We start from the raw sequence: 13,804 nt of genomic DNA, 5'->3' as shown, positions 1-13,804 counted from the left end.
ATACAATGCATTAAAAAACGACAAACAAACCTGCAATTTTTATATTGCATTTTAACTCTGGTTACAATTAATTATGAAAAGTTATAGTAAATTAAATATGTATTACGAACACCTTTATAATGCATTAAAGTGTTACTGATCAACTCACTAAGCATAGAAATTTATAAAGTCCTTTTGAGCTGCATGTTGACAAAGTACATTATCTAAAAACCGAGCATTGTTATCAAACGCATTTACAGTGGGTTTGACGTTGCGGTGGACATTGGGACTGAACAGACAAACAGTTAATGACCTGCGACATGGAAACTTTCCACTTCTGCGGTTGAGCTTTTGCGGTGCAACGTGCACTGAACAGACTCTGACAGGAGCTTTCTTCTCTCTGTTTCTTGTCATTTTCTCCTCCTTTGATGTCACACATGTAACGTATGTGCCATGGTTTCCATGTCAACATTTTGAGCTAACGAGACCACATGTGTAACTGGTCTGTTCTTCTTTAACAGGGGAGGTTAGTTTAAGTCTTTTTCCTCTACCTTTCTCTCTGACTGGTCTTTTGTTAGAGGAGAGAGAGAGAGAGAGAGAGAGAAAGAGCGAGAGCGCACTCAGGAAACGTGGGCGGATTTGACAAGAAAAGAGTTTCAGTTTCTGTCTTTTATAAGAGCTTTGCTTTTTCCTTTTCATGCCTTTTTATTAGTATTTTTTTCTCTTTTTTTAAGTTCAGAAAAATGAAAAGTTTCAGAAAAAGGACTTGGTAACCCAAGAAAACTGTGTGCAACTAGGCCAGTTTCATAAGTGCATCAACATATGGGCTTTCAAATAAATAAATGAATAAATGTACACATAAACTCACATTACTGTAATTAAAATTTGTGGTCAAAGTGTTGCTATATATATATATATATATATATATATATAGGAATAAAATATTAGCTGCACATGTTCTTGATATTTCTTTTGAAGTTTATCTCCACAAATGAGGGAATAAAATGATTTAATCCAATAAAATAGAAACATGTCAAGAACACATATATTTTCAAAAATAAATCAAATTTTCCCCATTACAGCATTACAAATTAGCAGTCAAAATGTACTTAATTGGCATTAAAAAAATATGCAAAAGTGCAAAAAAAGTTATTTATTAATTAATTTTTTTATTTATTTATCACGAAATAAAATATTAGTCCAAAAAAGGCTTAATGTTTTTTTTGTTGTTGTTTTTTTTTTTTTTTTTGCCAAATATAATTTCTATCATTGGGTGAAATATAAGCTGCAAATATGTGGTCAAAATGCAAACTGCTGTCAGGAGAGTTGCTGTGTTTTGTGGGTGTGGACCCTTATTTCTTCTCATCAGTCAGGAGCTCCACCTGAGTTTACTGTAACACCACACTGTGTCCAGATCGTGCTGCTGATAGCTGTGTGTGAACGTGCTTCCCCTGCGTGGGAGGAAGTCCGCGTTACACAGAAAAACCCTCTCACAGTTGATTGACTTTTTCTTTTCTTGTGGTGCTAGCTTCAGCTGCCCACATCCACCCAGACAATCCAAATAACAGACACCTTCCCGAATTCACCCCAGCAGCGGTCACTCATACCCAGAGACTGAGTCAAAGCCAATGCAGAACACACCGAAACACCTTCAGAGGTTACAGAGGTCAGTTTCCTGAAGAAAGCCTTGGATGTCTTAGAGTATTTCCACTAATATATATATATATATATATATATATATATATATATATATATATATATATATATATATATATATATATATATATATATATATATACACAAGATTACATACCTTTCAAGTTTTACATAGAATGCATCTCTCTCTCTCTCTCTCTCTCTGAAATGAGAAATTCTCTCTGTTTCTGCGTTACTCCGAGTTCGGTTCCCAGCCTCTCTCTCTCCCTCCACTTATAACAGCCTGCTTTAAAATTCATAACTACATTTGCCTCGAATAAAAGCAGCTAAGATGGAATATTTCCAGGAAGCTTACTTGAGCAAAAATACAATTGGCGCTGGCATATTTAATAACCCTAACCTGCCTCTTAAGTACAGAGAGTCATAATAACAATCATAAAAAAGAGAGGAGTGGGGGGGAGAGAGTCAAACCATGTCTTAGCATGAAATGACTACCCATAATTCCAGCCTGCGGCGAACACAGAGGGGTGGAGGAGAAACAGCTCCTGTTAAAACTGTTCTTTACAAGAAAGAGCGACTGTTAGTGACTAACCAGCTTTAAATGAACACTTCTGCCATCATTTATTTACTCTCATGTTGTTTTCAAACTATTTGGCTTTCTGTATTTTGTGGAAGGAGATGTTTTCCAGAATGTCCAAGCTGCACATTTTCATATTATAGAAAATATATAATATAATATAATATAATATAATATAATATAATATAATATAATATAATATAATATAATATAATATAATATAATATAATATAATATAATGTTTATTTTACCTAACAAATATAATTTTGTTTTTTATTTATTTATTTATTTATTTTATATATAAGGATGTTTTGAAGAATGTGCAAGCTGCACATTTTCATATTATTAAAATGCATAATATAATATAATATAATATAATATAATATAATATAATATAATATAATATAATATAATATAATATAATATAATATAATATAATATTTTATATATTTATTAATATTTTTTATTTTTATTTAACAACACTGAAAGTAAACAGCGACCAGATCCTTATATCACCATATCAATAGTCCAAATGACTTGTGCACTATATATATATATATATATATATCTATATGATTATAAGAAAATATGTGGTGAAAAATCATAATAACATTTTTTTATTTTTATTTTTTTGCTTTAAAAATTTGCTAAAAAATGCTCTTAAAATGTGTGTATTTCTGCACAGTTAATCGCAGTAGCTCACATGATGAGATAGTGTGTGTGTGTGTGTGTGTGTGTGTGTGTACATGAGTGAGCAGTGTGTGTGTGTGTGTGTGTGTGTGTACATGAGTGAGCAGTGTGTGTGTGTGTGTGTGTGTGTACATGAGTGAGCATTGTGGGATGTCCTGAGTTGAATTAGGTCACCTCTTCACTCCCTTCACACACCAGCAGTGCAGCAAACACAGAGACACAGCGCCTCCTGCTGGCGGAGGATGGGATAAACCAGTCTGAGTGAACAGATTCAGGTTTAAAAAAGAAAATGTGATAAGAAATTGAATGTAATCATTGTTATTGATTTATTAATATTATACCAATAATCAAATTAATTCGTTAAAAAATACAAAGTAACTTAAAAATATCTGAAATATAGTTTATATAAGTAGAATGTATTAGTAAAATAAATATATCAAATATAATAAGATATAATTAATTTAATAAATATATTAATACATTTAATAAATGTAATATGTTGGTGATAAATGATAAATTAAAAATTAAATGAAATTTAATTACTAACTTGTTTTACTTATATAAATATAAATTACAAATATTCTAAATTTAATTAGAATTGTTGACATTATTTAATAAGTGTAATAGTGTAGTATTTTTTAATGTTTTATTATTAGTAATAATAATTCATTACTATCATATAATTAACTAAATTAAAATGCATAAACATAGTTAAAAATATATAGTTTTTGTGTCTACATTATTCATTGTAATAATGGACACTTAATTAATCATTAATAGAAAATAGAAAAGATAGAACAGATTATGAAAACCACTTTAAAAAATGGTACAAATATAAGACTTGAACAAATATAACGCACAATTGATTTTCAGTATAATATACTGATTCAAAATGAAGATCATGGGCTTTATTTCAACGAAACACATGCATCTAAATGCAACATGAATCACTTTAGATAAAAGTGTGTGCCAAATGAAACACATTATATATGCTTTGATATCTAATGCAAAGATATACTTAGACATTTGTAAATTTTACTCACACACAAGGAGAACTAATTATATCATTTAATCAATTAAATCCTACTGTGTTTCACATGCAACACATGGGTTTTGGCTTGATTTAAAACAAGAAAAAGAGCAACTTTAGAGAAACAATGCAACATTATATATGCACTTTTACAGAGGCAAAAAAAAAAAATTATTTAAGACCTGTTTGATTGCGTGTAATAAAGATTGAAATGCAAAAGGCACGAGAGTCGACTCTTTCTGTCAGTGGTGAGTTTTGATTTTAAATGTTTGTGATATCCTAACAAGAAAAGTAGGCTAATGTTGTGTTTAAATGTGTTGCAGCTTGTTTCAGCAACTTATTATAAAAACCTACAATACGTTGTTTATATTTGAATTTAAATATGTATATGAAAGATTGTTACTGTACTGTGATGAAAGAGTATCACAATTATTTTTTTTTACATGATTTGATATCAAAATAATACATAACGCACACGGACTGCATATGCACTGCAGACGGATTATATGTGAAACGAGCGTAAGAGGGCGCTGTTTTCAACTTATTCATAGAGCATATTTATTAACAAAATAAGAATCGATTAAAGCAAACAATCACAGCAATCCTTTTAACAGCAAAACATTGTATCCTCTAGAGCTACGTGTCGTTCAACACATGCCCTAAACATTTGCATTTCTTTCTCCAGCTAGTTTTTTTGCGGCTCTGGAGGAGGAGCGATGCAAAGTAGATTCATTTGAACAAATCGATTCGTTCTGATGCTTCGTTTTGAAGAACCGGTTCAATACAAATCATTCCCCGACTCGTTTGAGATACCGCTCACAGAAAGTTCTTAAGATCAATATTATAAATAAATGACATCCCAATATATATGATTTGGAGTTCTATCCCAGTGGTTTATCTTTATTTTTTTTATTTTTTTATTTTTATCATTAAATATTTTTTCTACTTAATTTTGACCAAATTGGTAGTTTTGACTGTATTTAGTGGTGCGATTTTGATACTGAGACCGTAATTGTGTTTATTTCTTAGCTGACAGACAATATATGGGTGTTGTTTATGATTCCAAACAGAGTCGAGTGATTTAACAAAAGCTTGCGATTGAATCATTGGGAGGAATCGGTTCAAACGAACAATTCGTTCACATCAGCCACTGCAGCCACCCGTCGATGGAGGAGCGGTTCTGATCTCATCTGGGCTACTTACAAACATGCTGCTCGATAAAACCCGCTTTCCCCTCAAAATCACCCGATCGAACGACTTGATTGATATGTGAACCGATTCAGGTAACGCGGTTTATTTACATGTATGCATTGTGTTTGTGTGTCCAGATCGGTCAACTGTCACTCGGGCTGCGTTCTCAAACATAGCGAGCTCTCTTCGTAGACAGCAATCTGAGGCTTTATAGTTTCAAATCAAAATGTGATATTTGCTTACACATTATTTTGAGGCATATTAGACACCAAAACATGTTAGTTCCCTGATTAGTATTGTCCACAACATCTTTGTCATTGTCCAAGTGCGCTATATAGTTAGCGAGCGCAGTAGATATTGAGACACTACCACAGTCCCGCATTGCGGCCTGCTACAGTCAGTGCACACAAAGCTCTTTAAAACGAACTATTAAATGATTTAGAAGAAGGAATGATCGATGATTGACAGCTGTCATTTGTTTGTTTTGAAGCGCTCATAAGACGATGTATCTGACTGATTCCCGCTAAAGCTGAAAAAAAACGTCAAATACTAATGTTACTGCAGATGTAATATATTTACCAGGTTTATCAATTAGCAGGGAAGGTAATTCTGTTTTTATTCTCATCTATTTGAATGTTTTTAGCAATAAATTGGTGGTTTTAATCGCAGTGACCGTTGGGAATCAGTCTGTGTTAGCTTAGCTAGCGAGCTGCTAATGGACCGTAGCCTTTCGCCCTCTGGGATAAAATGAGTCTAATTTGCATATAAATTGCCTAAGGGCGTAAAATGAATATCTAAACATGAATGTGGAAGTTAGTGTTCGGATTTAAAGCTTCATTGACTCGTATCTGATCGGTTAGCATAGATGCTAACAAACACAGCGGCTACGGAAGTCCAACTGAAAACCTCAGGTAGATAGGTGTGTGTGTGTGTGTGTGTGTAATTTTGTATTTAACTTTAAATTATTAGACGTATATAAATAAATACATGCAATATAAATTAATATACATAGAATAATATAAATACATACATTAGTATTTGAGTCTTTATTCAGTGTGAGACATTAGTAGTGTTATTCCTGAGGGTTTGAGATGTTTCTGGCGTGGCTCCATGTTTAAAGGTTTTGTTCTAGTGTTATCAGATCTCTCAGATTGTGTGTAGATCAGGAGGAGGACGAGACTCGTGGGGAGCGTCTGGGTAATGTCAGGGTTGGGAGGTTTCTCTGTGATTGGTTAGGTTTGGGTTTGTCAGTCGTCTGTTAAGTGAGAATAAACTCACTGAGAGTTCCTCGTGTCAGATGAGCTCAGGATCAGGTGATCCATCGACACACATGACGTTCTGTGATGTTGTCCAAACACAGTCCTGCATGGTTTGACATCACTTCTCTGTGTGACTGAGACACTGATGTCTGATAAGAGGAAGTTTGTTATGAAACACTACAGGTGGGGGACCCAAAATAGTCCTTTTATAGGACAGTTATGGTATATGTCATAATATAGCTTTATTTACTGTCAATTATATGCATTTGTGTGTGTGTGTGTGTGTGCATATATATATTTACAAGTTGTATTGTTGTATACACACACATACATGTTTAACTTGTAATTTTTAAATTTATATTATTTACTTATTTAGTAGCTACATTTCAATTAAATATAAATAAGTGTATCCTCATTTATAGTTTGTGTGTGTTTACAACTTGTAAATTTTTAAATAAATAATAAAGCAAAAAGATAAAATTGCACTTTATTTTTAATTAAATATAAATTAGTTTCATGTATGTGCATGTATAAATAAATTTAAAAAATGACACTATATGTATGTATATTTTATATATATTTTATATATATATATATATATGTGTGTGTGTGTGTGTGTGTGTGTGTGTGTGTGTGGTTAAAGATTAGTTTAAATAATTATAATTAACTAAATACTTAAAGAATATTAAATGCAATAGAGTGTCTACTTTACTTTTTCAAGTAACTTTTGTGAAAATAAAAATCCAAAATACGGTCAAAATCATTCAGTTTAACCAATACATTAATGTCTAAATCAAACAACATGCTTGTTCTGATGTATTAAAATATATCAAATTTTAAGGCCTGACAGTATTTGTTGTTAAATGATCTGTTAATGTAACACTTCTGTAATTCATGGTAAAAATGTATCTTTATTTTATGGTCAGATAAAAAAAGATGCATTCTAATGTTCAGCTATATCACACTTGTATTGCTTGATGCTTGAAACCCCCTTATTATCTTCGACCTGTTTATGTGTGTGTGTGTGTGTGTGTGTTTATACTGTTCGTTCTAAAATAGAATTAGAAATAAAGCGCTGCGTCTGTCCTCAGGCCGCTGTGAGATCCGGTAGAAGTCGTGGTCATGTACTCTGAGTGGAGGTCTTTACACCTGGTGGTCCAGCACGATCAGGGTCACCTGAGCGTCTTACACTCTTATCCAGCCGGCGTCGGGCGAGACGTGGCGAACGCTGTGGTGCGGCCGCTGGGAAACATTCTCGGAGGAGCACAGAACGAGTGCCTCCTCAAGACTGACAAGGAGGTAAGGAGTGTGTGTGTGTGTGTGTGTGTGTGTGTGCGTGTGTGTTTGATAACATCTCACGTCTTCAATTCAAACCCGAGTCTGCGGCAGGAGTTCAAGGATGATTTACACTGTTGGCATGTTTGAATGAATTCAGACGTGAATCCTGTTAACTGTTAACTTCTGCTGAGCTCAAGGTGTTTGGGTTTGAAATGTTTGTTCATGTGCAGTTTGACTGATATTCATTTCCTCCCAAACCTGCAAAAGGTTCATTTGAGAGCGTTTACCAGCCATAAATATTTCTTGCTGGCAATGCAACTGTATTTTGCATTGGTTTTCATTTAAAAAATGTACTTCTGAGCTATATCTAATTTCATAATGATTTTACCAAATGTAAAATATCCTAGCTTTCAAATTAAAAAAAAAGATTTAATGTAAATCGCGTTTACTACTGTAATTTGACATATATATTTTTTAAATATAATTTTTCCAGGTGGAAATTATATTATCTAGCAATTGTTTTCACTTGCAGGGTGGTATACCCCATGTTTCATATTTTTATATATATTTAGTGGCGTAATATTTCACAAACTATAGAGAAAAATAAAACATAAATGGTTTTGTTAGTAGATGTTGTGTATCTTTTTTCCCTCATACTTTTTTTTTTATGATTCATACATAAATTATGGTGAACATTTGTGGGCAGACTTTAGCATTTTGATTTTAAAACAAATGATATACCATCAGACTTAAAATTTCTACTACATCATCAAGCACCTAACATCCCCGTCTTTTATTTTTTAGCTAAACACCTAAATGTAATCCACAGATCGTTTTTTATTTATAAATCCAAAACTGCTGCTCTAAAAACCCATTTTACTGTCGGTGAATTAACCCTCCGTATTAGACTACAAACTGACTTCTGTTTGAAGTAAACCATGCAAGTTCCTAATAAAGTTAGGTTTTAGTAGGAAGTTAAAGACCAACGCCGTTCATTTGCATAATTTGGCTAGAAGCAAAACACACTGGGACACTGCTCAAGTTACGCCCCGGTGTATAATGAGAGACATGCTGTGATGTTATTAAACCCTTGTCTAGTTCTCGATCTAGGTGGGTTTCTGCACTGCTTGAACTCCTATTTTGTGTGTGTGTGTGTGTGTGTGTGTGTCTGAATTTCATTGCATTGTGAGTGTGGTTCCTGTAGGCTTCTGTGTGCTGTGATAAGAACAGAGGAAATCCTGTCAATTCCCTCTCAGACTCTGATTTTTGTTTTTCTTGACCTCTGACCCAGCTCATTGCTGTCCGTGGTGACCGATGCTGTTTGGAAAATAAACCTGTTTAATGCATTTCTTTTCTGTTTCATTCTCAGACGTGCACGAGAGGGTCACCAGACCTCCCTCTCTAGCTCAAGGGTCGGTGATCCATCTCAAACCGGTTTAGGAGGTCATCTAAAGCTGTGCTTGTCGTCCTCAGGTGAAGTGGACCATGGAGGTGCTGTGTTTCGGGCTGACGCTCCCGCTGGATGGAGACACGGTGAAGTTGTGTGTGGACGTCTACACTGACTGGATGATGGCCCTGGTGTCTCCACGAGACTCTATACCCCAGCCCATCATCAAAGAGCCCAACCTCTACGTCCAAACCATCCTCAAACACTTGCACAACCTTTTCCTGCCCAGGTGTGTTTGGCACGTGGTTACCCATGATGCACTGTGCACATAAACTCTTCCATGACTGCATTGATGTTATACTCTACACTATCTACAGTATGTGCCCAGTAGTATTCTGGATTGATGTCGTGAGATTAATTAAAAAGATTAAACGTTTACGCTTTGTATTGATGATTTCAGACCAGAGCAGTTCAGTCTGGTGCACTTTAAATTGTGTCAGCAAGTGCTGTCTGCGGTGCAGAAGTTGGCTCGTGACTCGTCTGGAATGGCTAGAGAAACATGGGAAGTGCTGCTCCTCTTCCTGCTGCGCATCAATGACACGCTGCTGGCTCCGCCCACTGTGGGAGGTGCGTATGACAGCCGTGAAGTTCTGTCTTTAACTAGATTTTACATTGACTGACAAACAAATGAGAGAGAAGGTTTTGCATCTAAACAAACTGCATTTTGTGTGCAGTCTGCACATGAACCTACTTTGATGTAATTGTGTTTACGAGGGCAGAAATGTTGCTTTTTTTTAATCATCCACACTTTTGTAGCTTTTAAGTTGTAAGCATTATTCAAAATGTTACTTTTTCTAGGTTTCTTACACCAAAAGCTGCCATAGTTGTCCTTCATGACTGGTTTCAACCTTCACATTGTTTTAATATTTCATGTGCTAAAATAATAACCAGTAACATTTCTGGTTTTAAACCGGTCACGTGCATTATGAACACCAGACTGTGTGACGGGTGTCGCCGCTCGTGTCTCCTGTAGGAGGAATAGCAGAGAAGCTGGCTGAGAAGCTGATCAGCGTGCTGTTTGAGGTCTGGTTCCTGGCTTGCACACGCTGCTTCCCGACGCCGCCCTACTGGAAGACGGCCCGAGAGATGCTGGCCAACTGGAGACATCACCCTCCGGTGGTGGAGCAGTGGAGTAAAGTCATCGCTGCGCTCACGTCCAGGTACATCAGGCATGCATCATCACTTCAGCTTGGTTTATTTTCTTGTTCTATAGTTTATTTAAAAAGGGACAATACTGCACAGTGTTGAAGAGCAGACGATAACGGTTTTCTAATAGTGGTCAACCGATATATTACCAAGGCCGATATATCGGCTGAAATTTGATTTTTTTTTTATATCGGCATTGGACGATCTTTTTTTTTTTTTTTTTTGCTTGGCAACGGGACTTTTGTTTTGACGGCACTGAGAACATACAGTTCTCATGCTCTCTCTCTCTTGTTCGTCGTCGTCATTAACAGTTCTGTCTAATACCTTTGCTTTATTTGAAAAATATGATTCCCGATGCTCAGTAACTTTCCCAGAATACTAAGTGTCCTGTTGGTTACATTGTTTACTTTATTTTTTATTATATTTTAATAATTATTAATGTATTTGTGAAAAATACTGTCATTTGAATAACAAGCATGTTTTTTTACAAATTAATTTTTTAATCAATTATCAAATTATTTCAAATTTCTTTAATATTTATAATAATAATTAAAAAAATCATATCGGCTTTATATCAGCATTGGCATCGGATGTCAAAAAACACATATCGGTCGACATCTATTTTCTAGCAAATAAATATTTAATACAACTTTAATATACTTTTATATTATATTTTATATATATTTTGTTAAATAAATTTTTTTTTTTAATAATGACTATGGCATTTTTACCACAAATTACTGAAATGTCATTTAGTGCAACCATGATATTTCATAAACCAAGAAATCTTGTTAGTATCTAATGAGCCTTTGGTGAATATCTGAAACACAAATTCAAAAACAGAAAGTTTTCTGTCTCTTCATTAAAGGTCAAGGTAACCAAAACTTTACCAAAGATCCGAAAAGGTCACAAAGCCGTAGGTTTAATCTCCAGTGATCTTTTGACCTCAGGATGTTGCTATATGTGAGCCTGTACCACATACATTTTTTGAAATTGAGATTTATGCATCATCTGAAAGCTGAATAAATAATCTCTCCATTGATGTGTGGTTTGTCTGAGATACAACTATTTATAAAGCTGGAATCTGAGGGAGCAAAAAATCTAAACATCGAGAAGTCACCTTTAAAGTTGTTCAAATGAAGTTCTTAGCAATGAATATTACTAATCAAAAATCAAGTTGATATTTATATTTATATATATATATATAACTTCATAGAATATGATCTTAATATCCTAATGAATTTTGGCATAGATCATACAGTGATGCAGGCTGTTGCTACAAATATACTGGTGCAATTTAAGACTGGTTTTATAGTCATTAATTCAGTCAACTGTACATTTATGCTTATGCATTTGACAACTTTTGTCTAAAGCGAGTTATTGCATTAATCCATGCATTGCATGCTCTACTGTTTGAGCTACAGGAATCGGTAAAGTACACAGCGATGCTTTTGTTTGCTTGCCCTTCATCTCATTTGTTTTGTTGTCCACACAGGCTTCTGCGGTTCATGTACGGCCCGTCCTTCCCTCCGTTTAAAGTTCCCGAGGAAGACGCCGGCCTCATCCCAGCGGAGATGGACAACGACTGTGTGTCTCAGACGTGGTATCGATTTCTACACATGCTCAGGTCTGCATCTTCATGTCTCAGTCCACTGGGTCCTTTCTGACCATAATTACTTACGTAAGTTGTTCGTTCATCAGTAACCCCGTGGACCTGAGCAATCCCGTCATAGTGAGTTCCACCCCAAAGTTTCAGGAGCAGCTGCTCGGAGGAAACGGCGTTCCTCACGAGGTCATTCAACATCCGTGTCTCAAACAGCTTCCTCAGATCTTCTTCAGAGCGATGAGGGGCGTCAGCTGCCTCGTGGACGCTTTCCTCGGTACGATCACATTACAAGGCTCTCTTATCAATTGCATTGGTTTTTTTTATGCTATTAACATGATACCACGATACCAACCAACCGAGCTACTAATCTCAGATGTTGTTTTAGTTTTGTGGTTTGGTTTTCCTGATCATTTGATTTAAATCTCAGTTGACACCAGCTTTGACTGTTTTTCCATTTCTAGGTGTTGCTGTTTGTAAGAAACTCGAGTGTCGTGAAACTCTGCCCTTTTCTGGTACTTACTCTTAGCCCTTTTTCCTCTGACATGGTGCTGGAAACTGCTTCACAAGTGCATAATGTTCATTTAAATAACACCAACTCAACATAGTCGCATATAATGTCACACATGTTTTTTTTAAATAATAAGATAAAATGTTGGAATAATTGATAATAATCAAAAAATGTTCCTTGAGCAGCAAATCAGCATATTAGAATAATTTCTGAAGGATTATGCGACACTGAAGGATGCTGAAAATACAGCTTTGCATCACAGGAATAAATTATGTTCACAATATTTTTGCTTAAAAAACAGTTATTTGAAATAATAATATTTCAAATAATCATATTTCAACATTTTACTGTGCTTTGATACAATAAATGCATCCTTGGTGGACATCAAAGACTTAAAAAAATCTTAATCAGTCCAGACTTGATTAAAGAAGATCTAATTATTACATCAAAGACAGTTTGGGATCATTAAGGAGCTGCATGAAATTGCTTTGGATGTTAAGAGATGTTTTCAAAACTAGGATTAAGAACAACATATAATTGCAGTGCAGTATTGCAATATTGCAAATAATTGCAGTGCAGTATTGCAAATAATTGCAGTGCAGTATTGCAAATAATTGCAGTGCAGTATTGCATATGATTGCAGTGCAGTATTGCATATGATTGCAGTGCAGTATTGCATATGATTGCAGTGCAGTATTGCATATAATTGCAGTGCAGTATTGCATATGATTGCAGTGCAGTATTGCATATAATTGCAGTGCAGTATTGCATATGATTGCAGTGCAGTATTGCATATAATTGCAGTGCAGTATTGCATATAATTGCAGTGCAATATTGCATATAATTGCAGTGCAGTATTGCATATAATTGCAGTGCAGTATTGCAATATTGCATATAATTGCAGTGCAGTATTGCATATAATTGCAGTGCAGTATTGCATATAATTGCAGTGCAGTATTGCAATATTGCAAATAATTGCAGTGCAGTATTGCAATATTGCAAATAATTGCAGTGCAGTATTGCATATAATTGCAGTGCAGTATTGCATATAATTGCAGTGCAGTATTGCATATAATTGCAGTGCAGTATTGCATATAATTGCAGTGCAGTATTGCAAATAATTGCAGTGCAGTATTGCAAATAATTGCAGTGCAGTATTGCATATAATTGCAGTGCAGAATTGCTATTTATTGCAATTGCAATATTGCTGATTTATTGGATTTTTGGTTAAATTATAAGCTCAAGAATGTTCCGGCATTTTAAAATGAATAGAAAATAAACTTGATTTCATTATTTTCTTCATACAGACAGTATTTGTCTGCTGTTGAATGTAGCAATTAGTTCTTGTTTTTAAGTGAATATTTAGTCAGAATTTAAAGTAATTATGTCTGATTATTCACCGTCTTTGTGACCAGATTGACACATCTCAGTGTACTT

The 13,804-nt window shown here is 34.7% G+C and overlaps 1 protein-coding gene across 4 annotated transcripts in view; it reads left to right on the top strand.

Moving 5' to 3' along the window:
• The first annotated feature begins 5,056 nt into the window (after window positions 1–5,056).
• The window catches only part of ralgapb (Ral GTPase activating protein non-catalytic subunit beta), a 29,797-nt gene continuing 21,049 nt past the window's right edge, over window positions 5,057–13,804 (top strand). For 2 of the 4 annotated variants that reach the window (XM_026212946.1, XM_026212945.1), the window contains exons 1-8: window positions 5,057–5,215; window positions 7,474–7,681; window positions 9,134–9,336; window positions 9,508–9,674; window positions 10,081–10,267; window positions 11,749–11,880; window positions 11,955–12,133; window positions 12,321–12,371. In XM_026212946.1, the coding sequence (XP_026068731.1) occupies window positions 7,505–7,681; window positions 9,134–9,336; window positions 9,508–9,674; window positions 10,081–10,267; window positions 11,749–11,880; window positions 11,955–12,133; window positions 12,321–12,371 (1,096 nt within the window). In that variant the 5' untranslated portion in view covers window positions 5,057–5,215; window positions 7,474–7,504. The remainder of the gene's footprint in view (window positions 5,216–7,473; window positions 7,682–9,133; window positions 9,337–9,507; window positions 9,675–10,080; window positions 10,268–11,748; window positions 11,881–11,954; window positions 12,134–12,320; window positions 12,372–13,804) is intronic. The other 2 variants (XM_026212948.1, XM_026212947.1) reach the window with 1 other exon arrangement.

The sequence above is a fragment of the Carassius auratus genome, chromosome 31, assembly GCF_003368295.1.
Source record: "Carassius auratus strain Wakin chromosome 31, ASM336829v1, whole genome shotgun sequence".
Lineage (NCBI taxonomy): Eukaryota > Metazoa > Chordata > Actinopteri > Cypriniformes > Cyprinidae > Carassius > Carassius auratus.
Note: the sequence above shows the minus strand (reverse complement) of the source record. Positions and strands in the feature narration are given on the sequence as shown.